A 23,446-nucleotide genomic window follows, 5' to 3' on the forward strand; every position below is an offset into this window, starting at 1 on the left:
AAAAATATTTACAGCAGCCTTTTTTTGTGGTGGCAAAATATTGGAAATCAAGGGAATACTTATCAATTGTGGAATGGCTGCACCAGCTGTAGTCTATGAATATAATGGAATACTATTGTGCAATAAGAAGTGATGAACAGGCAGATTTCAGAAAAACCTGGAAAGACTTGTACAAACTGATGAAGATAATAAGCAGAACTGGTAAAAACACTCTACACAGTATCAGCAACATTGTGTAATTGATCAACTATGAATGACTCCGCTCTTGTCACAACCCAAGGATCCAAGACAAGTACGAAGGACTCCTGAAGGAAAATGCTGTCCACATCCAGATAGAGAACCAATGGACTCTGAGTGCAGATCAAAGCATATTGTTTTCATTTACTTTATTCTTTCTTGTGGCTTTTTTTCCCTTTTGATCTGTCTCTTCTTTCACAACTGTAACTAATATGGAAATATTTTTGCATGATAACATATGTTTAGACTCTATCCAACTGCTTACCATTTTCGGAAGAGGAGAGGGAGAAAAATTTAGAACTCAAAATCTTGTAGAAGTGAATGCTGAAAATTTTCTTGACAAGTAACTGGGGGAAAAAAAGAAAATACTGTTTTTAAGAAGGAAATAGAAAAAGAGAATGGTCTGCTTCCCTTCTTTCTCATTCCCCAGGGAGCTAAGTGACATAAGAATTAAGTTGTGTGTGTTTGTGTGTGTTTATCAAGGCATGGTTCTTCTTTTCTCCTTAATAACTGACTCTCTGCTCATTTTCCACAGGTTTCAGTGGTTAACAAGGCCCCTGGGACAGAGGGGCAGCAACAGGCAAATGGAGAAAAGAAGGAGACTCCATCAGCTCCCTTGGCCCCTCCTACTTATGAGGAAGCTACCTCAGGGGAGGGGCTGAAGGCTGGGGCCTTCCCTCCACCAGCCCCAACGGTGCCCTTTCATCCCAGTTGGGCTTACGTGGACCCAAGTAAGTCTCCCCAACCTGGAAGGGTGGACTTTTGGGGTGGGGACCCTATGAAAAACTTAGAAGTAGCATGGAAGCAATCTTCTGTATTGTTGTTGTAATGATATCGATTAGTCAGCCCCAGTTCCTAAGTTTTAAGGTACTGGAAGAAGGAAGGGACATAACTGTTTCTGTTCTTGGAAAGGCTGATCAGAAGGGCAGGACAGGTAGACAGAACTAAGGACCAAATTAGGAATTACTGATTGGGGCTCTGGATCCCTATCCAAAGTGGGAATGGCAGGGGGAAGAAGGAGAAGGGAAGGTTTTCTAATCTGGAGGAGGAGTTCATCCAACAATTCTGGGGATAATGAGTCCAAAAGAGAGAAGAGGCCATCATAGGTAAGGGTAATGGCTTGTCAAGATTCAGAGGTGGCAGTGGCTAAGACAACGGTGTGTGCCTGGGATTTTGCATGGTTGAAAGGGAAAAGCAGAACCAGGGAATCATGGGAGTTGACTATCTAGATTAGATGGCACAGGGTAACAGGGCCTGGGAATAGTGTCCTCTAAACTACCTGCTGGTGACAGCTCCTAATGTCTTCATTTTCTTTTGAATTCCCCGTATCCAACTCTATCTTGTTTCCCAGAAAGGGCATTTCACTGGGATAGATAGAAGTCTTGGTATTTCTCCAGCCTCAATATTCTGGGCTCGATGGGTTCTGCAGCCCAGAACCAATCTCTGCCTTGACTTCTTTTTCCCTTTTGTCACACTCCCCTGCGCCCTGCTCTCTTTCCAGATTCTTACCTTATTCTTTCCTGCCCGCAGCTTCAGCCCTAGATCCTGAAATAGAAAGAAAGGGACTCAGAAAGTACCTAAAGATTCCCTAAAACTCCCCATATCCTCTGCTCAGTGTAAGGGGGAAAATGAGGACTAGGGCCTCTGTGTGGGTCTGTCCAATCCATAGGATCTGTTTGCACAGAAGACACCATGGAAACAGTAGGACTGTCACCAACTCTTTCTCCTCCTCCCCACTTCTACTTTTTATTACCATTCCTACCCTCATCACCAGTCTCAACTAAAGGAGTTGGGGGTTAAGGAGAGAAATAGGATTTGGGAGAGAGGGGAAGTAAATAAGCATTTGTTAAATGCTTACTATGTGCCAGGCACTGTGCTAAGCTTTTTACAAACATTATCTCATTTAATTTTCACAACAACCCTGGGAGGTAGGTGCTATTATGACCCCCATTTTATAGTTGAGGAAACTGAGGCAGACAGAGATTAAGTGACTTGCCCAGGGTCACACAGCCAGTAAGTGTCTAAGGTTAGATTTGAACACAGGTCTTCCTGACTCCAGGCCCAGCTTCTGTCTTGATTTAAGTGCAGAAGAATGGGTACAGAATAGTCCCTTCCTCACCTAAGAGTGAGGAATATAGGTTGTACTCATTGCTGGTGAGGAAAGAGGATAGTAGAGAGGCTTAGAAGTTAAGGTTTCTAAGGACTCCAGAATTGCCTAAAGAGGTAATATCGAGTTCCTCCAGAACCACCTTCTTCAAAGCCTGATATTTCAGGATATCCCCAAGACCGTTACCAGGAGAGCAGCATCAGCCATCCATCCTTGAGGAATGGGCAGGGCAGAAAAGGGCTAGGAAACTATCCCACCTTCTTCTGAACCATTAGGCCATCAAGGTTGGACGCCCTACGATCCCTACCCCAACCATAGACACTTGCCCCCTGCCAGGACCCACAGCTGCTTGAGTCGAAGAGGCATTTGAAGAGTTTTCTGTGGACCTCCTGGGGCTTGGAAAGAATGCTGCCCATATTTAAAATCACTCAATCCCTGAGTTAATCCTACCCTACCAAGCTACTTAACCTATGACTTTGACCATACTCTAGCCCACTAGAAGTTTCTTTAGGTCTTGAATTCCACAAGGGCAATCAAGGTAATTCTGAGGTCAGGATGTGGTGTTCATCTGCCTCTGGCACTCTTCCTCACTGAGGACTAACTGAATCACAGCAAGTTTGGGGTATGCTGAAGGAGTGCAAAATTTAGATCCACAAAGTTTATGCCTTCATATAACTTGTGGTCTACTAGGTCTACGAGAACCCACATACAAATAACAAAAATAAAAAACGATACAGAAATGCAAACAAAGCGATAGCTTAGTTCCAAGATGGGGAAGGTTATTCACTATTCACTCTCAGGATTGGGGAATTGACAGAACTTAATAATGATAATTAGGGCAGCTAGGTGGCACAGTGGAGAGAGGACTGGACCTGGAGTCAGGAAGACTCGTCTTAATTCCAATCTAGCGTCACATGGTTACTAGCTGTGTGACCCTGGGCAAGTCACTTAACCCTATTTGCCTCCATTTCCTCATCTGGAAAATGAGCTGGAGAAGGAAATGGCAAACTTTTGCCGAGAAAACCCCAGATGGGATCGCGGAGAGTCGGACACAACTGAACGACAACAAATATGTATGTAGCACTTACTATATGGTAGGTACTGTGCTAAATGCTTTACAATTATTATCTCATTTAATCATCGCAACAACCCTGGGAGATAAGTGCTATTATCATCTCTATTTCACAGATGAGGCAACTGAGGCACACAGTAAAGTGACTTGGCCAGGGTCACACAGCTAGCAAGTGTCTGAGGTTGGATTTTAACTCGGGTCTTCCTGACCCCAGGCCCAGCACTCTATCCACTGGGCCACCTAGAACTTGACAAATGATTGGTTGGATATGAGAGATGTAGGAAAGAGAAGAGTTGAAAATAACTCCAAGGTTACAAGCATGAGAGATTGGGTGAAATGATGGTACCAGTGATTTTTTAAAAAGTACCATTAGAAGGGGTAGGGAGGATTTTTTAGAGGAAAGAGAAAAGGCTTGGCTCTGAACGGGTTGAATTTGAGGACCTGTTGGCACATACAACTGGAGATGGTTGTGGAAGATATAGGTCTGGCATATAGTGGGTGCTTGATAAATGTTTGTTGATTTAACTTCGAGAGCGAGATCAGGGCTATAGATTTGGGAACCACCTGAATAGAAGTGATGAGTCCAAGTCTGTTGGGGGAGGTAGGATGTACCAAGGACACAGAACAGAGAGACAAGGAGAGATCAAGCAATTGTAAAGCAGAGCTGTGAACATCAGTGATGAGCTGAAGGACCCTGGGAATCTGGAGAATAATGTTGAAATCAGGGAAAGGTTCTTAAAGAGGGGCTCATGGAACAACATATAAATGAGGGAGAAAAGGAAAAGGGTTTGCAAAGAGCAGGAATAGTCTGTTTGAAAGTTCAGGGATAGGGCAGATGGAGAAGCATGGGGAATAAGGACAAAACCAACTGTGCTCTACAGATAGCAGCCCTGGCTATGGAAGTGGTGGGTACTCTGGAGACCCTGAGATCTTCACCACCTTCAGCTGGGATGATCCTAACGTGAGAAGAGTATTTGTCAGGAAGGTAAGTAGCCCCTTTCCCCATAGCCCCATCCACATCTTTAGGGAAAACCTGGATATTTAATGTTCTGCACGCCCTCCTCCTTTCTCCAAACTGAATCGGCCCCTTCAGCCTTTCCCCGGTGGGCCCCACTTTTCAACCCCTTGGTTGCTTTTTGCTTCCTACGGCGGGTCCTATCTTCACCCCTTTCCAGTATCTCCAAGAAGAGTAAGAATTTATCTAGTCCAGCTACTCAGGTCTTGACTTGGGTCACCTGTTCATAAGACTGCATGGAAAGCCAGACTGCCATCTCTAACCCACGGGGGCAGGCCTAGGGCTTGCCAGGCCCTGAGTGGCTCATCCCCATTGCTGAGAACCCCTTCTTCCTTCTACCCTGTTTCCTAACAGGTGTACTCCATCCTAATGATCCAGCTGCTGATGACTGTGGGGGTTGTGGCTCTCTTCACCTTCTGGTGAGTCTGGCCTACGGGCTCAGCCTTTCCTTCCCCTTCAGGGGAAGAAGTACGATTCCTCATGTTTGCTGGTAGGTACCACTACAGCAGGCACATAGACTTGTTGAGCTAACGCACAAGGCAGAGAAGAGCATTGGATCTTGAATAATAATAAATAATAATAAATAGCTACTAGCATTTATATAGTGCTTTAAGGTTTGCATATAATTATCTCATACAGCAACCATGTGAGGAAGATGCTTTATTGTCTCTGTTTTACAAATAGGGAAATTGAGACTATAAGAGGTTCATAGACATGTCAGAGGCAGGATTTGAACTCAGGTCTTCCTGACTCCAAATCCTATGGTCTAGTCACTGTGTTACCTAGCAGCCTCCTTGAAGAAATTAGATGGCAGATATGCAAGGCCTAAAATACGTAGCTGGTTCTGTTTAACTCTGGGGAGGAATTCTGTGTGTCTCCTCTAAGTTTAGTGTCAAAGGAAGGGACCTGTGTGTTTTGGAGGTCTGAGGGGAAAGGCCTGAGAGAAAAAGGCAAGCAGGATCTCTCAGGCCCCAGAATTACCTAAATGGATCATCTAGGCTCAGGATTCAGGCTTTTTGACCCATCCGCACACTAGGCATCTCAAGCATAGACCTCCTTATAGAGGAGAGCCAGGTTTGAGAGGTATCAGATAGGGATCTTTATAAATGCTTGTTTCTTGCATGGGGCTTGGGACAGGGAAAAAGAAATATAGTATATCTAATTTCTCTCTCTCTCTCTCTCTCTCTCTCTCTCTTTCTTTCTCTCTCTCCTGCAGTGAACCAGTCAAGATGTATGTTCAGAGCAACCCAGCCTGGTACTGGGCATCCTAGTGAGTATAGCAAGTGGGCCTGCTCCTGGATTGGGTCAGGAAACCGTTTCCCAGGGGGTCTAGGTAGAGAGACCTTGTTGTCCCAGGAACTCCCAAACTGCCTCTTGCTAGCTAAGAGGGGTCAGACACAGAGGACCAGGCTTCTGATGAGGGCCTATACATACGTATCCTCTGGAATGTCCTATGACCTCTGCTATTCAAGAGGGCCTGGACCCTCTCCTTCTCAGAGAGGACTGGGCCAATCAAAGCCCGCAGAGAGGTTCTGTTGGCAGAAATTTGAGTCTTAGCAGCACTGATAATGTAGAATCCTAGGACTTAGGGCTATAAGGGAACCTTAGAGAAGTGGTTTCCGAACTTTTATTAAGTTTTTATGGAGCATTGTCCATCTTTGTTATAATCAAAATGGCCGCACTTCTTCCATGTTTTTCATAAAACGACATTTACAAATAATTGTATTAGCTCATATTTTATTCAAATTAAGAATTTATTATAGTTTTATAACACAAATCTTATAAAACAGCTAATAAAAAGAACATACTAAATACCAATCATCATACTGAGTTCATTGTCACAGACTCCTAGGCTAAGTGATAAAAAGGGCTTTAGAGGTCATCTCTCATTTTACTATTAAGGAAACTGAGACCCAGAGAGTAAATGACTGGTCCAAGGTCACAGAGGTAATAAGGATAGGAGCCAAGATTTGAAACCAAGGCTACTTAATCCAAATCTAATACTCCTTCCACTAAACCATGGTGCCTCCCAAAGGTAAAGGGAAAAATACAACAGCCCCCCAAATCTTTTGGCCTCCATCCTAGGGCATTCTATTTAATTTGTTGTTTCTCTACCCATGAGTGGTGGCCAGTTGAAGAGAGGCATTGGCCTGGGAACTTCCTTCACCTGCCTCTTCACTGTAACAAATCCCATTTCTATAATGCTTAGATGTTAACAAAGCTAGACTTTACTCCTTGGGTATTATTTTTATCCCCTTAAGAAAGGGAAAACCCATCTAGAGAGGGAAACTCTGGTCTTGGGGTCCTGGTTGTAAGAAAGAATGCTGAACAATGGTAGTAATTTTGAGGGTAATCCCCTTGCTAACTACCTACTTAATTTTCCAAACAAATTCTAGCCTTCTAAGAAACAAGTGGGTAAAATGAGGGGAATGGGTTTGTATCAGTTGGATAATTCTGGCCAAGTCTATGCAGGCAAAGAATCCATATGATTCCAGCAAAAAAAAATACACACTGGCCTCATTTATCAAGATAAACTGAGGTTGTACTGTTGTCTGAACTGTCTAAACAGTTTTGCCATGTAGATTTAGCTTCTGGGAGTTCCTGGGGGCTGGGACTGGGCTGAGCTGGGGAGCCAGTTGGATGAGGGAGGAGGGCCAGAGGGAAAAACCCCGGAACAGAACTGCCGTCACCACTATCTTAATCATTCAAGAAGTATTTGCTGAGCACCTCTGCTGGGAACTATGGGTGATAAAGGAGAGGTTTCTGATAGGGTCATTGTCCTTTAAGAGCTTAAAATATCGTCAGAGAAACAAATCACATGTGAAAAAGATAACTAGTAATACAAAGAAATATTTGATCGAGGCCAAATGACATTAAATGCTGTGGGAGTCCACAGGAAGAAGCAGGGAGCAGCAAAGTTAGGGAAGAGTAGGGAAAGGAAGTTAGGAAAGATATTCCAGGCAGAGGATCAAGATGGGAATTCTCACTGTCTGTTCAGGCTTCAGTGAATGGGCCAGTCTGGACAAAACACAGCATTGACAGGATCATGGATTAAGAGTGGGAAGAGACTTCAAAGTTTATCATCTAGTCCAACTGTCGTGTGAAAACTAAAGCATCTAGGTGGTACAGTGGATAGTGTGTGCCTAGGTTCAAAGACCTAAGTTCAAATCTGGCCTCACATTCTTACTAGATGTATGATCCTGGACCAGTCACTTCCCTGAGCCTTAGGTGGGAAGGGAACAGGCATTAATTGAGCACCTACTATGTGCCAGGCACTATGCTAAGTACTTTGCGAATATCATCTCATTTGATCTTCACAGCAACCCCGGGAGGTAGATTCTACTAGGATCCCCATTTTACAGTTGAGAAAACTGAGACAGGCAAAGATTAAGTGACTTGGTCAAGGTTTTATAGTTAAGTGTCAAGAGCAGGACTTGAACCCAGGTTCTCTCTCTCCAGAGAAACTGTTCTTTACGCTATGCCAGACCGAATTAGTTTATGTAGGAGAGTAAGCACATTTGGAGAGGCAGATTGGGAGTGGATTATGGAAGGCCTTTTGAATACCTAACTGAGAAATTTGGACTTAATCCTGCAGTGTACTCCATCTTTCAAGGTATGCTGTCATTATCCTCTAGTCTCCCTCCTCCTCTGGAAAAAAAGATAGAGCCCTAGGCAGGTAACTCACTTTGGGAACAGGTTGTCAATCCTGCTCCAAACTGGCCCTCTGAGCTACGCTAGAAAACAGTGGCAAACTACATGGGACGCATGTAACAACATTTGATTGAGAGATGACAAAAATCTGTCAAGACCAAGACCCTTTGGGCAGACTTGTGAGGCCTGTGGAACCCTTCTCAGAGAAATGTTTTAAAAATACACAGGAAAAATGAAAAAGTGCTAATTTGTTTACAAATTTTTTTGCAAAATTTTTTGCAAAAATGCAAAGGAACCCAATTATGTTGAAATAGAGTTATAAAAATATTTTTAAAAGGTCATGGACTCCAGGTCAAGAGTAGCCCTCTCCTCTAGAGCCATCTGTCCCCCAGAGTTTCAAAGCAACCAGAACTCTGCCCCCACCACCCACAATAGCGCTAGACTGATGAGGAAGGTTCTCCCACTGAAACCCAGATTGCAGATGCTTCCCTGGTTCCAACTGTTTGACCTTTCTTAAGGGAGCAGGGTTTGGAAGAAATATCACCCTGGGGATATGTTCTGTGTGTGTGGAGGAGGGAAGGACAGGTGCCCTAAGGGTTACTCCCCTCCTGCATGTGCTTCCAAGCTAATGAGGTCTCCCTGGGACCAGCAGCATGTCTGGTTGGCATGGTTCCCTTGTCATGCGCAGCATCCTGTGCTGGAGCAGCCTAGAAAATAAGCTTTGGCCCACATAACCAGGGCTGCATGGAAAGGAGGCATCAAGCCTAATGAGAAATATAATCTCCCTGGCCCTAGCTCTTAGGGCTCCTCTGCATAAGTTGCTATGGGAATTTTTGTGTGGGGAAAGACTCTGAGACTGTCAGCTCCAATTGGGCTTCTGTGATCCACCTTGGTTGGGGGGCAAGGTGAAAAGGGGAGAAGCTTTGGGAGAGGATCTAGCCATGGGAAATAGGCATGTAGCCATCACAGACTGGGTAACAGGAGAGAAATTTCTCCAACCATGACTGCAGAAACCTCCTCTCCTGGCTACAAGGGGAGAGGGGGTGGTACTGGGCAGCACATAGAGATGTTAATCATGGGGTGTGTGTGTGTGTGTGTGTGTGTGTGTGTGTGTAAGTAAGTAATAAGATGGGGGTGGGGAGGAAAGAAAGGAGAAAAATCCAGGGCTGAAGAAGGAGTAAAGCATTATTTTTATTTGTGTTGGCCCAAACCTCAAGTCGCCATCCAGGGAACCCTCCCCTCCTCCTCCAGGCAGCCTTCCCTGGCTGGAGTCCCCAGAGCTCTATTGTTGTTCAGTCCCCCCAACGCCCAGCAAAGCTGTCTGGAACCCTGTCAGGCTGCTCTTCATTTCTCTTTGCTTTCTCTGTCTGAGTTCCTGGGGTGTGTGTCTGGTTATCTTGGTTTGCTCAGAATGCCCAGGACCCTCCACCCAGGAGGCACCTGGTGGCCTCCGAGTGCTTGCTGGCCTCAGGGGAGCCAAATTTTCCTTTCCTGACAGTCTGTAAACAGCCCTGAGACTCTCGAACTCAGCCTGAGCCTGGGGACTCAGTCTAACGCTCCTGCTGCTCTTCTTCTCACCTCCCTCATGACTCAGCCTCTCCTCCTACCTCCCCTCCTCCTTACTTTGAGGAATGATGCCTTCCTTCCTGAAGCCCCAGTCGGCTGTCCCGACTTTTCCCAGTCTCCATCTTTCTCTGTTGTTTCTCCCCCTGCCTGAGCAAACCCTGAAGAGCCATGGAAAGCCAGAGCAGGAGAAGCCAGAGCTTCCAGGGGTGGCAGAGAGTCAGGTCAACCCAAAACAAAAGAACAACGACTCCATTCCTCAACTGACCAACTGACCTTTTGATTAAGAGTTGTGAGAGGCCCCTCGGCAGCATTTGGGCCTCTTTCTTGAAGCACTATCTTCCCTCGCTTCCATAGTATTGCAAGATCCTGGTTCTTTTCCTTTTCCTCGGGATCTTCTTCCTCTTAAATTTAGGTGTCCCTGAAGGTTCTATGACCTCAGCCCCATTTTCCTTCTGTACTGTTTCTCTTGGCACTCTCCAGACCCACAGCTTCAAATGTCACCTACACGTAGGTGGAAGATTCTGCAAAAGCATAAGATAAGTAGTGAAGAAGAATGAAAAGAACACCAGATTTGTAGTCACAGGACCCAGGTTCAAATCCCCAGCTCTGCTACTTCTTGTGTGACCTCATTGTGCTTCAGTTTTTTCATTTGTATACCAAGGGGACTCTGAGGTCCCTTCCAGCTCTAAAGTCAGGATGCTACGATCTCCAGACCCAGATTTCTAGCTACCTGGTGGACATTAAATTCAACAACATCCTAGATTTAATATGTCCTAAATTGCATTTAGGTGAAGCAAAGGATGGAGTGGATAGAGTACAGGCCCTGAAGTCAGGAAGACCTGAGTTCAAATCCAGCCTCAGCCACTCACTAGCTGTGTGACCCTGGGCAAGTCACTTAACCCTGACTGCCTCAGTTTCCTCATCTGTGAAATGAATGGAGAAGGAAATGGCAAAGCGCTGCAGTATCTTTGCCAAGAAAACCCCAAACGGGGTCATGAAGAGTCAGACACAACTGAAATAACTGAACAAATTGCACTTACCAACTGACCAATGAAACTTGCAGCTCCTGCTTACTTCCCAGTTTTTGTTAGGTGTGCTTCTATCATGCAGGTGAGAACGCTTGGAGCATCTCTCTATCCCGGCTCGGCATGTAATTGAGTCCTGCACGGCTACCTTTAGCATCTCGAGGGATCCATCCCTTTCTTTCCACGCCCCCCCCCCCCCCGCTTCAGTTCAGGTTCTCTTTGTCTCCCCTTGGACTGGTGTCATAACCTCTTCACCTACCTCTCTGCCCCATCCTGCACGTGACCGCCAAATTACTCTTCCAATGGTACTACACTGATAGTGTCACACCATTCCTCAAATTCCATGGCTGTCATCGCATTATTTTTTAAGACCTAAGCATGAAAAACCAAAAAATATATAAAAAAAGACCTAAGCATATCATTCAAGGACCTCACTGATTTGATCCCAACCTGTCTCTCTCATACAAACCTTTTCTACAGAAATCCTCCAGAACGGTCAAAATAGACTATATACTAATCCTATAATGTGCCCTCTGCTTTTCTTCGTCTTAGCCTTTGCCTCTGCTACTCCTTTTATCTGGAAGTACCTCCCTTCCCTTTTCCCCTTCCCTTTCCCCTCCCCCTGCCCTTTCCCTTCCCCTTCTTCCTCTTCCACTTCCTCCTTCCCTTCTTCACCTTCCTCTTCCCTTTCCCCTTTCCCCTTCCCCCTCCCCTCCTCATTCAAAGCCTAGCTCAAATGCCACCTCCAAGTCACACCAACCATAAGTGATCTCTCTTTCCTCTGTAGTCTGGTAACATCCAGCTTCCACTACTCACATGATACTTGTATTGCCTTTACTGCTTTATATTATAAATGATTGTATATCTGATTTCACTTTCTAGATTATAAGTTCTATGAGGAGAAAGTCTACATCATGTTTCTTTGTATGTACCACAGTGCCTAGCAGTGTGTAATAATCTCACTACAAATACTGAGACAGAATTCCAGACAATTCCAGCTCAGGGATTGGATGAAACTGGATCCCAGATTCAGGGTTAAACAAGAAAGTCTTCTTTGAAGCGAGGAATCTTGAGTTGGGTTTGGAAAGAGACAAGAGACCTTCACCTGGCTCAAGACTACTTAGATACTGGGGGTTGAGATAACCTTAGGAAGGCTATAAGTGTGATAAAAACTGTAAGAGACAGTCCTTAGGAAGAAAAAAGTGAAAGAGTAGGTAACTATTGAGCTTGGGTAATAGAAGGCAGAGGTCTATATCTGTGTGTGTGCGCGTATATGTATATGCATACACACATATTCAGATACTCATATAGACAAATTGTATTTATTACTCACATATACATATATACTCACATATATGTGAGAGTATATACATAAGACAGTATCTAAATAATTATATATGAAATATATATGTATATATATATGTATGTGAGAGAAAATTGAATCAAGTATTCCTGACTAATCAATCAACAAGCATTTATTAAGGACTTAATGTGCCAGGCACTGACCATGCTAGGTGCCAGGGATACAAAGCCAAAAAAATAATGGGAAAAAAAGTTTCTGCCTCATAGAGCTTACATTCTATTGAGGTATATACATAAAAAGTAAGTATGAAGTATAGGCAGGGTAAATACACAGAGTAATTGGGAAGGGCACTGGTAGCTAGGGAGATAGGGAGGAAAAGCTTCACAGTGCTGCAGGAGCTGTGAAGCAAGCTCAAGATTTCAGTCAATCAACAAAAATTTATTTTATGCCAGACACTGTGCTAGGCACTGAGGATGCAATATCACACACCTCTATAGGCTCGTGTCACTGTGTCACTCACAGAGGCTGGCTCACCAAGTCATGATTCCTGGGGCTAAGTGTGAAGCTGAGATAAACCCTGGGGTCTGTGACGTTTTTTCCTCCTCCACATCTAAGCAGGGATTTCTTCAGAGCCCTTCTAGGCAATTTTTTTTTAATTTTTTTGGTGTGCAGCCTTGAAGATAGGAGGTAGAGATGTGCATTTTTATTCAAGGTAGACAAGATAGAAGGTGGTACAAGGACTAGGTGCTGGGGACCATACCCAGATGAGGCTGGCCTTTTATGCTCTCATCCTACTTCCCTAGAACCACTTCTCTAGAACTAATCATCACCCAGACACCTGGATCATGGTGGGTTTTGACTGAGAGCCTCATTCTATGCTATGCCCATCTCTTTCCTGAAGCCTTGTGATTTAGTCACCATCTGCCAGATCAAAACCTCCTTTCCCTCCATTACTCTTGGATCAGCCTTCCCCACCCCCAGTCCTTCTCCTTCTGCACTTTGCCCTTCTATTATGCCCCCTAGTGACATTCTTGGCCATGTTTTCTAGAGAGGGGTGCCCCCTTCTTTCATGTTCACCAACACACCCGGACAGGAGGAAGAAAAGTCATACTGACTGCTTCCTTTTCACTGTTACTTCCCTGCTCTGTCTTTGTCACCCACATCTGTACCATCTATACCACTCACTCTCTATTCTTGTTGCTACAATCCACTGACCTCCAGGTCATTCTCCCTCCTTCCTTGAGGAGTTTAGCATTTAGCTCACTCTCTATCCCATCACCTGCCCTCAGTATCAATGTTAATGAGTCCTCAAACATCCTGGCCTGACAATTAATCAACTTCTTCAACTCCTGTTATCTTCCTTCTATTTCATTTACCCGCAAGGATGGTCATATCTTGGATTGCACCATTTTCCATCATTTGTATTACCTCCATGAACTTGGACTCTAAAATTATCCTCTCTAATTATAATTCTTCTAACTTCTCCTCTGCCTTCTAAGGCAGGGGTTTTTTAACCAACATTTTGATAACTGTATTTCAATATCATTGGCTTCCTTTGTAATCTTGTAATTTTATTTTATGCATTTAAAAACATTATTCCCAGAAGGGGTCTGTAGATTCTACCAGACTGCCAAAGGGGTCCATGAAGCACAAAAAAAGTTAAGAACACTTGTCTTCAAACTATTTTTAATATAATAAATTTTAATTATGTCTTTTATCCGGGGCCCTCTTTTCAACCCTCCCTTGGTTATAACTGCTCCCATGGTTTCAATTATCACCTCTTTATAAATGACTCCCGAATCTCTATATTGAATACTGGTGTCTTAGCTCCAGTTTCATATCACCAAACGCCTGTTAGACATACCCACCAGAACATACCATAGCCACCTCAAACTCAGCATTTCCTAAACCCTTATTTTGGTCACTATCTTTCCCTCAAAAATCTAACAATCCTCCAAATTTCCCCATTCCTTGATTCAGTCAGTCAGAAAGTTTTTATTAAGCACCTTCTACGTACCAGACACTGTGCTAATTTCAGGGAATACAAAGAAAGGGAAAAGATAGTCCTTGTTCTCCAGTACCTTACAGACTAAGGGGAGAGACAAGCAACTATGTACAAACAAGTTATACACAGAATAAATTAGAGATCATCAAGAGAGGGAAAGTGCTCAAACTAAGCAGAGAATCAGAAAAGAATCCCCATAGAAGGGGTTTTATCTGGAACTTGATAGAAACCAGGAGTTAAAGTGAAGAAGGGAGAGAATTCCAGACTTGGGAGACAGGCAGTGAAAATGCCTGGAGGTGGGGTGTTTCTGAGAAGTGCCTAAAGTCAAACACTAACTTACTAGCTTATGTGACCCTGGGCAAGTCACTTAACTTGTTTGCCCACTTTCCTGAGCTTTAAAATGGGGACAGTAATATAGTACCTACCTTGCAGAGTTGTTGTGAGGATCAAATAAGATATTTGTAAAGAGTGCTTAGTACAATGCCTGGCACATAGTAGGTACTTAATAAATACTTATTCCCTTCCATTTCTCAATTCTACAACTTTGGAGTGCCATACTTGACTCTTCAATATCCCTTCTCTACCCTATCTAGCCAGTCAGTTGCCAAATCTTGTTGACCCTACCTTTTACCACCCTAGTTCAGGCTCTTCTTGTTCCCTAGATTGCTATAGTAACTTCCCAATTAGTCCCCCTGCTTCCAATCTTCCCCTTCTCCACAGAGCTGCTAAAATAATGAAAGCATAGGAATGAGAATATCACTCTCCAAATCAAAATCCTTCTATAGCTCCCTGGAATCCCCCCAGATAAACTCCAGACTCCTCAGTCTTCCACAATCTTATTTCAGCCTACCTCTCAGACTTATTTCATACGAGTGCCCTTTATGCACCCTACCCTCAAGTCAAACTAGCCTCCTAGCTGTTCCCTAAGCTCAGTATTCCATCTCCTGTCTTAGTGCCTTGGACAAAGATGCAGTCCCCTCCATCCCTGGAAAGCACTCCCTCCTCAACTCCGCTGCCTTGCACTCTTATTCAAGGCTCAGCTCAGGTGCCACCTTCTTGGGAAAGACTTCCCAGAGAGTACTGCACCCCCAACCCCTTCATTAGCACTTTCCCCATCCTTAAGCTATCTTGTATTTACTTACCTTACTCTACATACCTTACTTATACCACTTCCCCCTTCTACCACCTTCCCTCACCTAGTAGAACATGAGCCCCGCTCATGGCAGGGACTGTTTCCTCCCCGAGGTGAGTGCCTGGTCTAGTAGGTGCTTAATAAATGCTTGTTGAATTGAATTACATGGAAGCCATGGGTGGCACCCTGGTGTAGTGAAAAGAGCCCTGGGCTTGAATACTAGTTCTGCTGCTTGCTGCTTATAAGATACTGCACTTCCTCTCTGGGTGCTAGTTACCTAATAACTAATAATTAAGGGATGGAGAGTGAACTAGACAATCTCTAAGGTCCCTTCTACGTTTAAATGCTACAATTTTAAGTTCTCCCCACAGTCAAGAATCAGTTCCAGGTCTTTCTCATCTCACATAGTTCTCTCAATTCCACCAAAGGTGTCCCTCTTGGGGAAGGCGTGGGGTGGGGAACGAAGGGAGACAGTTCCTCCCTCTCCTAACTCTGGTACCAGATGGCTAATGCTTTGTATCTTCTCCTTCCCTCAGTGCTGTGTTCTTCATGACTTATCTAATCCTGGCCTGCTGTTCTGGACCAAGGTATGGTCATTTAAGGGGCAGCCAGATCGAGAGGGAAAATGGGATGTGGAGCAGGAAATTGGGATTTGGAACCCTAGGGACCCACATACTGTGCAGCTCTTTGAAGATCCAGTCATTCTGTATCTCCATCAAGATCTTATTTTGCCCTGTCTTTATATAGACTTGAGAATGGGGGCAGGGTTGGCAGGAGTCTTCAGGAAATAGTATGATAGTTAGGGAAGCAGCAGGGATCTAGCCCTCTGATAGAATTACTCAGTCAACAGTCATTTATAAAACACCTACTAGGTGGCAAGAACTGGGCTACTGGGGATACCATGACATAAATGAAGTAGTCTATACTCTCAGAGAACCTACCTTCTATGGGGGGAGATATCATATACATACACACTGCATGTAAACATATGTATTGTACATATGTATGTGGTATATACAAAATAAAAGGCAATGGGGGAAGCATTAGCAACTAGGAGGTCAGGAAAGTTTTCTTTATAAAGTAGCACTTGAGTTTTAAAGGAAATAATGGATTGTAGGAGGCAGAAGTGAGAAGGCAGTTAACTCTAGGCATGGGAGACAGCCATGGAGATGGGAGATGGAGTTTTATGTGTGAAGAATAAGAAGTTTGGTTGGATCACAGAGTGAGCGAAGGTCAATAATACATAATGTGGTTAGAAAGGTATATTGTGACCAGGTTGGGAAGGGATTTAAATGCCAAAGGAGTTTATAATTGATCCTAGAGACACTAGGTAGCAACTACAATTTACCAAATAGGGGAGTGACATGCATGTCATTGAGAGAGATCACTTTGGCAGTTGACTATGTGCAGGTTGGGTTGGTGAAAGGAGAGACTTAAAACAGGAAACACCTTAAGATACCTTAAGACAGGCTCTTGCAGTGATCCATGGGAGAATGATAAGGACCTGAACTAGGGATATTGGCTATGTGAGTGGAAAGAAAGGGGAAGATACCAGGTGTTAGCAAGGTAAAAATGAAAAGATTTGGTAACTGAATAGATGTGTGGAGTGAGGGAGAGGGAGAGTGAGAAGTCAAGAATAATAAGAAGCCAAAATTGTGAACCCGGAAGCCTGGAAGAATGATGGTGCCCTTGACAGAGACAGAGAAGGCAGGAAGAGAAGTGAATTTGAAGGGAAAGAGACTAGGTTCAGTTTTTGCCATGTTGAATATGAGATACTTACAGGACATCTGATTGGAAATATCCAACAGGTAGTTGAGACTGAAGAGCAAAGTAAAGACTAGGGAGACAGATAGATAGATAGATAGACAGATAGACAGACAGACAGACAGACAGACAGATAGATAGATAGATAGATAGATAGATGATTGATAGACAAATAGAAGAGTCATCTGCATAGGGCTAGATGGTAATTGAATTCACAAGAACTGATGAGATCACTAGGTGAGAATGTATAGATATGGAAGAGAAGACCAGGATACAGCATTGGGGTATATACAATTAGAGGATGTAATATGGATGTTGCTCCAGCAAAAAAGACTGAGAATAAGTAGTCAGATAGGTAGGAAGAAAACCAAGTGAGTACAGTATCACAGAAACCCAGAAAAAAAAGAGTCTTTAGAAGGAGAGAAGTGGTCGATACTCAAAGGCCGCAGAAAGGTCTACAAGAATGAGAACTGAGAAAAGATATGGCACCTGAGAGATTGTTGGACTTTGATCAATACAGTGACTAACCCTAACTGCAGAAAACCAATGATGAAGCATGCCATTCACCTACTGACTAAGAGATGATGGATTAGAGGTGTAGAGTCAGACATATATTTGCAAGCATCTCCAACATGGAGATTTGTTTTGCTTGTTCATTACAAGAGAGGGTTTTTGTGTTAAAATCAGGGTGGGGGACTTGGGGGAATAAAAGGGTAATGATAATGATACCAGGAAAAAGGGTCATTGAAGCATTTTTAAAATGTATAAAAGATCACAGAAGGAAGTCCAGAGGGAGGTGGACAAGCAGGGCAGCTTTGAAACTCAGGAGTTGAAGTTATTGTAAACTCTTTCAAAACCAAGCTGTCCAAAATAGAGATCTGCAGTTTCATGTGTAATTTTTCTTCCTTCTTCATGTATAGAACTGTTCATATTTGTTGATATTATCAAGCTCAGAATAACATTTTTAAAAGATTTCTAAAAGTGACCAGTTGAATGATGAGTTAGGAGCCAAGTTGCAAAGAGTTGAGATGTGAATGAGGGTATAGAAAGTGAAGGGGGTTCCATGGGCCTACCTCTGATCTCTGTGATTTGGATTACAGGAGATATTTCCCCTGGAACCTGATTCTCCTGAGCATCTTTGTAAGTGAGGAAGCAGGGGCTGAGGGTGGCCTGGGACAAGGGCTGAGCAGGTCTCAGACATGGGCATGGTCCTCTCATCTCTCTGAAGTTTGAGAGTCTAAAATTTAGAGGCAGGATACCATCAGGACCAGAACATTTCCACTTAGGGGGATGGGTTGAGACTATAGATGGTCAGTGCCCTTTATGATGTCTTTGGGAACAGAGCTATTGCTATCTCGATTCTCCTTTAAAAAGAAAGCCACAGTTCCTACAATCCCCTGTCCCACATACACATGCATATACATATACACTCAGTTCCTCCTTTCCAATCCTTTATCCAGTGGTTTATAAAAATAATCCAAGAGGGACTTTGGTTTTAGGGTAGATATGGGGAAGAAAGGGATAGGGTCTTTGGGTGGGGGTGAGGAGCAGAGATTTAAGTTAGAGATGAGCGGGAAGTAGAGACAAGATGGTGATAATGAGAAAACACCTGGACAAATGATACCAGTTGCTAGAAGTTAGGGTAGTTTTGGACCTGTCTCCTGGGGCAGTTTTCGTATAGGATTGCTGTCTCTGTCTTCCACGCCTGACCTCTAGCAGGGATCTCCAGGGACCTTCTAACTGGATAAGTCAATTCCCAGACCACTGGGTGAAGCTGCCAGGATTAGGATCTAGCCTAGTTCAGAGACTGATGACATCCATCCCTCCTGGGGACTAGGGAATGGGTTTGGGGGTGGGGGGGACAGTAATGTTGGTGGGAAGAAAGAGCAAGAAATAAGACACAAGTGATATGACTCAAATAAAATGAGCTTGTGTCCCAAAAACCTCTGGGAGCTCTCCCTTCTAATTTATTTCTCATTGCAGACCCTGTCTATGGCCTACCTCACTGGGATGTTGTCCAGGTAATGAAAAGGGAAGAGGTAGGGGATGTAACTGTAATTCCAGGAAATGGAAGAACCTGGCCTACCTTTTCTAGACTGACTTCTATATCTGCCTGCATCAGTCCTTCTTTCTAAGAGGGGAGAGGGCAGCCAGAGCCAAGCCTAATCAGTTCCATGTCTCCCCACCAAGTAGCTGATATGCACGTGCAAATCAGTCCCTAAACTTCCTAATATTGCCAAGGCAAAATTCCACATACACACACGCACACACAGACACCAGCGCACACCCCCTTTTAGGCTATACCTTGCCCCTTTGTAACTCCTTACAAGAATACTCCTTGAGGGTCATTTTCATCAACTTTTACTCGTCTTCAAAAATGTAGGCATCTGATGGTTAGACACAGGGGGTGATTTGCCCCTAGCTGAACTCCCTAGCAAATTCCCTGTGGAAACTGAGCCCTAAAAACATCTTCTTGATTATCCTCTCCTCTCTACTGAGGGAGGAAGTGGGGAGCCCCAGCTAAGAAAAGACTTCCAGACTCCACTCAGGAGAAAAGGGGCTCTTTGATTCTAACCAAGAAGGAAGGTAGGGTTCATTGGGATGCAGGTGAACTCCATTTGGTGAGGTCCCAAACCAGATGACCTAGCCCTGGGCCCCAGGTCCTGCCCACCCAGGTGACAAAGATTCTTCCTCCACAGTTACTACAATACCAAGTCCGTGCTTCTGTGTCTGGGAATCACAGCCCTGGTCTGCCTCTCCGTGACTCTGTTCAGCTTCCAGACCAAGGTTAGTTGAAGGACCCCAAGTGAATGAAGGAGGGGAGACTGGGTAGGAATCAGTGAGGTTAGGGCTGTCTGGAAACAGGAGATCAGGGGAAGGGGTGATCTGGGGTCCACATCCAGAGGATGGGTAAAACTCTACAGCTGGGTGGAGGACTGAGGAGAAAAAAGGGCGATATTAAGCAAGGTTTGGAAGGTAGATCAAGGCTGCTGACTGTGGAAGTGAGAGGACCTCCAAAATGATGCTGCTCTACTGGCTTCTCTCCCCCACAGTTTGACTTCACATCCTGCCAAGGCATCCTCTTCGTACTTCTCATGGTTATGTTCTTCAGTGGGATCCTTCTGGCCATCATCCTTCCCTTCCAATATGTGAGTCACCTCCTCCCTCCACAAACCCCTACTCTCACATCCCTGTCCAGGCCTTCTACACTCCTCTCTCTCCCCTTCTGCTCCCCTTCTGTCCCGGGGTCTTAAGGCCAACAATAAGCCAGGCAGGTCACTGCTGGGGATCTATATGTGTGCACTCTTCCCCTGGCCTCCGGGCAGGGATGTTGGATAGTTAAGCCCAGGTCAGGGGCACTGAGGGCAGAAATTGGTAACAAGAAGTTGGCGGGGGAGGGGGGGGGGAAGGAAGACCGGATCTGGTGGCGACAGTTAGACTAGTTAGGAGGTAGTTGTGTCATCACCCAGCAGCCCTACCCTGGGCTTGGCAGCGAATACCATGTGTACTGGCAAGACTGGAAGCTAAAGACCATGGGCAAACAAGGTGGCTTTTCTTTGGCAGGTATGGGCACCTGCCTGACTCCTCAGCTGACATCCGGTTTCACGTTTCTCATGCATGGAGGGTTGAGGGGAGGAGAAAAATTGAAACCACAGTGAGGGTAGATTGAGCTGGGTGGCGGGAGGGTGGTCATCTGGAAGGCCAGACTGGTGTTGATTAGAGATACCCTAAATGGGAGGCTCTGGGGTCACCTGGAGGTCAAACAGACATTGAACAAGGGTTGGAATATCTGTGTAAGAACTAGTACAAAAGGGTTGGTTGTTTGTTTGGGTTTGGGGGTGGGGTGGGAATCCACCTGCTGGGACTATGAAATCTTCAGCCTTTTAGAGTAAAACTGCCACTGAAGAGAGTTGAGTCAGAGCAAGGAAAGAGATACAATGACCCTCCATGGCCAGGGAGAGGAAAGAATAGGCTTAGGAGAACAAGTTATAGCTTGGGGTTTGAATACCATAGTCCCCAGGATAATGGGCTGGAAAGCTCCACATGGGTATCTCTATCTCCTTTGCTTTCCCCTCCCCCATCCCACACTTGGCCACTCTTCAGCTTTGGCACCAGGAACTGTGGGGAGAGGCCATATTGGCAGCAGCCAAGATATCCAAACATGGATGTGCTCCCACCGTCACCAGAAAGGTTGGGAGAGAAGGGGAGGCATCAGCAGGAAAGATAAAAGTGGGGGGAGGGGGTCTAGTTAGAACACTAACCCTGTCCCTTTCTGTCACAAAGTTGTCTTCAGTAAGTCAAAGCCCCCACTATTTTCTTGGCAGTTCCCTGGATCCTGTTGATCAAGGGAGGGGCCGGAGCTAGGCTGGGGCCCCTGAGGGCAGCGGGGCAGGAGTGACAGGAAGGGGCCTCTATAGCATCAAGCAGTCCATTGTTGACCTTAGTTGGTCAAGCAGGTCTTTTGTGTTTCCAAGAATCTGTACAGCTAGGGCCTTGAGGAGGGTGGGGCAGATGTGACGTAGAGGGCATGCTAGGTTCCAGTAGGGGGCTGGATATTACCACCTTAGGAAGTGTTAAGTAGTGGGGAGCCCAGGATGGTAGGAGGAAGAAGATGAAAGGAATGCAGTCCTATAGAATATTCCCTAAACTGAGATTCCTGGTGGGGAAGATAATTAGGAGAAAGCAAAGGGCACTCGATTCAGAGTCAGAAAACCTGAACTTCAATCGCAGCTCTGACAACTGTACGTGTACCAGTGGGCAAGTCACAATCTCAGCTTCCTCATCCATGAAATGGAGGGGAGATTAGATGAACTCTAAGGCTCCTTCTAGTTCTAAGTCTGTAACCCTCTGGCTGCATTAGGTTCTACCTTTTCATTTTATTGAAGTCATGGAAACTTTATTAATAAAGTTTCTGTTTTGTTCAAGGTGGTGTGCTAGACACTGATGTATAAAGATGAGAAAGGGAGAAGACCTGTATGCAAATAAGTTTAGCTACAATGTAGACTGTGATGTGGGCAAAGGAGGGGTCTAACTCTATAAGAAATAAGAAATAACTGTTACTTTCATCTGAGGAGTCGAGGGAAGACTTCATGCCCAGGCAGTCTTAATCTCTTACTGTTGTCTAGCAAGGACCTTCAGAGACCACCCCTTCCCTGCTATTCTCTAAGCCTCTCATCCAGACCATTCTCCGCTTCCCACTCTTCTCTCTTCACACTGGAAGGAAGAGAGAGAGTGCCAGAGGGAGAGGATGCCCAGTGCTTGCCATCTGGAAACTCCCGAGTCTGATGAAGACAATGGTACCCTCAGAGGAAACAGACACAGAGAAATAAATGTAAACTCTACAATCAAGCAGAAAAATTATGAGGAGGGAAAACAAGTAGAATTAATCTGGGAAGGCTTCCAGGAATGGAGGGTGAGGATGCTTATTGTTAACTGACTGGGAGGAAGCATGCAACAAGATTTGGAAGAGAAAGAGGGAGTACATCAAACCAGGTTGGGGGACACGTTCATGGAAAAGGTTGGAGATGGGAGAGGGAAGGGATGGAAACTGTGTATGTTGTGTGGAAGGTGAGAGTTTCGATTGTGCGTGTCAAATGCACAGTACTGTCAAATACAGCCTGATTCTGCCGAAAGAAGAGGAAGTCAGACTCATCAGAAGATCCCAAGGCAGCCAATTCTCCATTTTCCAGGGACTGGTGAGCCCGAATGTGTATAATTCAGCCCCTTCACACTTCTCTTGATTACTTCTTGCAGATCCACATTGGGCAGCAGGGAGATTAAGGAGAAATAAATCTTTTCTAGTGGCTTCATCTTTGGGAATGGCAAGAATTTTGACCATTTTAATCACCTAGGTAAAAGACCTTAGATAACCAAGAACAGACTATTTGCTGTTTCTACCTCCTGGTGGAAGTTACAGACAGGAGGATTCTAGTTCAACATAATGGGAGGAGACCTCGGGACAGTTAGAGTCAGTTAATAAACTAGTCAGACATTAAGCTAAGCTCTGGGAATACAAATATGGAAGAAGAAGAAGAGACAGTCCCAGCCCTCAAGGAGCTTACAATCTAATGGGAAGAGACAACGCATAAAAGGAAGCTGAAAAATGAGTAGGAGGAAAGGTAGATGGGGACAAGGCATGCAGAAGTTCAAAGGAGTGCACCTGGATGGGAGAAAAGAAGCAAAAGAGGAGGAAGCAAACATTTCCACAGCACCTACTATGTACCAGGCACTGTGATAAGTACTTCACAAATATGATTTCATTTGATGCTCACAATAACCCCGGGAGGCAGGTGCTATTATTGTTTCTATTGAAACTGAGGCAAACAGCGGTACAGTGACTTGCCTAGAGTCATTACTTAGCTAGTGTCTGAGGCTAGACTTGAATTCATGGTTTTGAAACTCTAGGCAGGGTGCTCTTTCTACTGTGCCACTTAGTTCACTAGAGCTGTCTAAAAAGAGAATGGGCTGCTTCAGGAAATAAAGAGTTCTCCATCATTTCCTGTAGGGGCTAGAGAACCACTTGTGTAGGATGTTGAAGAGGGAATTCTGCCCCAAGCATTAGACTAGAT

General features: G+C 44.7%; 1 protein-coding gene across 1 annotated transcript in view; it reads left to right on the top strand.

Moving 5' to 3' along the window:
- Positions 1-23,446, top strand: part of FAIM2 (Fas apoptotic inhibitory molecule 2) — a 66,041-nt gene that overhangs the window by 20,506 nt on the left and 22,089 nt on the right. The window contains exons 2-10 of the mRNA XM_036761550.1: positions 773-968; positions 4,298-4,401; positions 4,786-4,850; positions 5,648-5,701; positions 15,650-15,700; positions 17,978-18,017; positions 18,861-18,898; positions 19,577-19,664; positions 19,931-20,026. Of these exons, the coding sequence (XP_036617445.1) occupies positions 773-968; positions 4,298-4,401; positions 4,786-4,850; positions 5,648-5,701; positions 15,650-15,700; positions 17,978-18,017; positions 18,861-18,898; positions 19,577-19,664; positions 19,931-20,026 (732 nt within the window). The remainder of the gene's footprint in view (positions 1-772; positions 969-4,297; positions 4,402-4,785; positions 4,851-5,647; positions 5,702-15,649; positions 15,701-17,977; positions 18,018-18,860; positions 18,899-19,576; positions 19,665-19,930; positions 20,027-23,446) is intronic.

Source organism: Trichosurus vulpecula, chromosome 5, assembly GCF_011100635.1.
Source record: "Trichosurus vulpecula isolate mTriVul1 chromosome 5, mTriVul1.pri, whole genome shotgun sequence".
NCBI classification, from domain to species: domain Eukaryota; kingdom Metazoa; phylum Chordata; class Mammalia; order Diprotodontia; family Phalangeridae; genus Trichosurus; species Trichosurus vulpecula.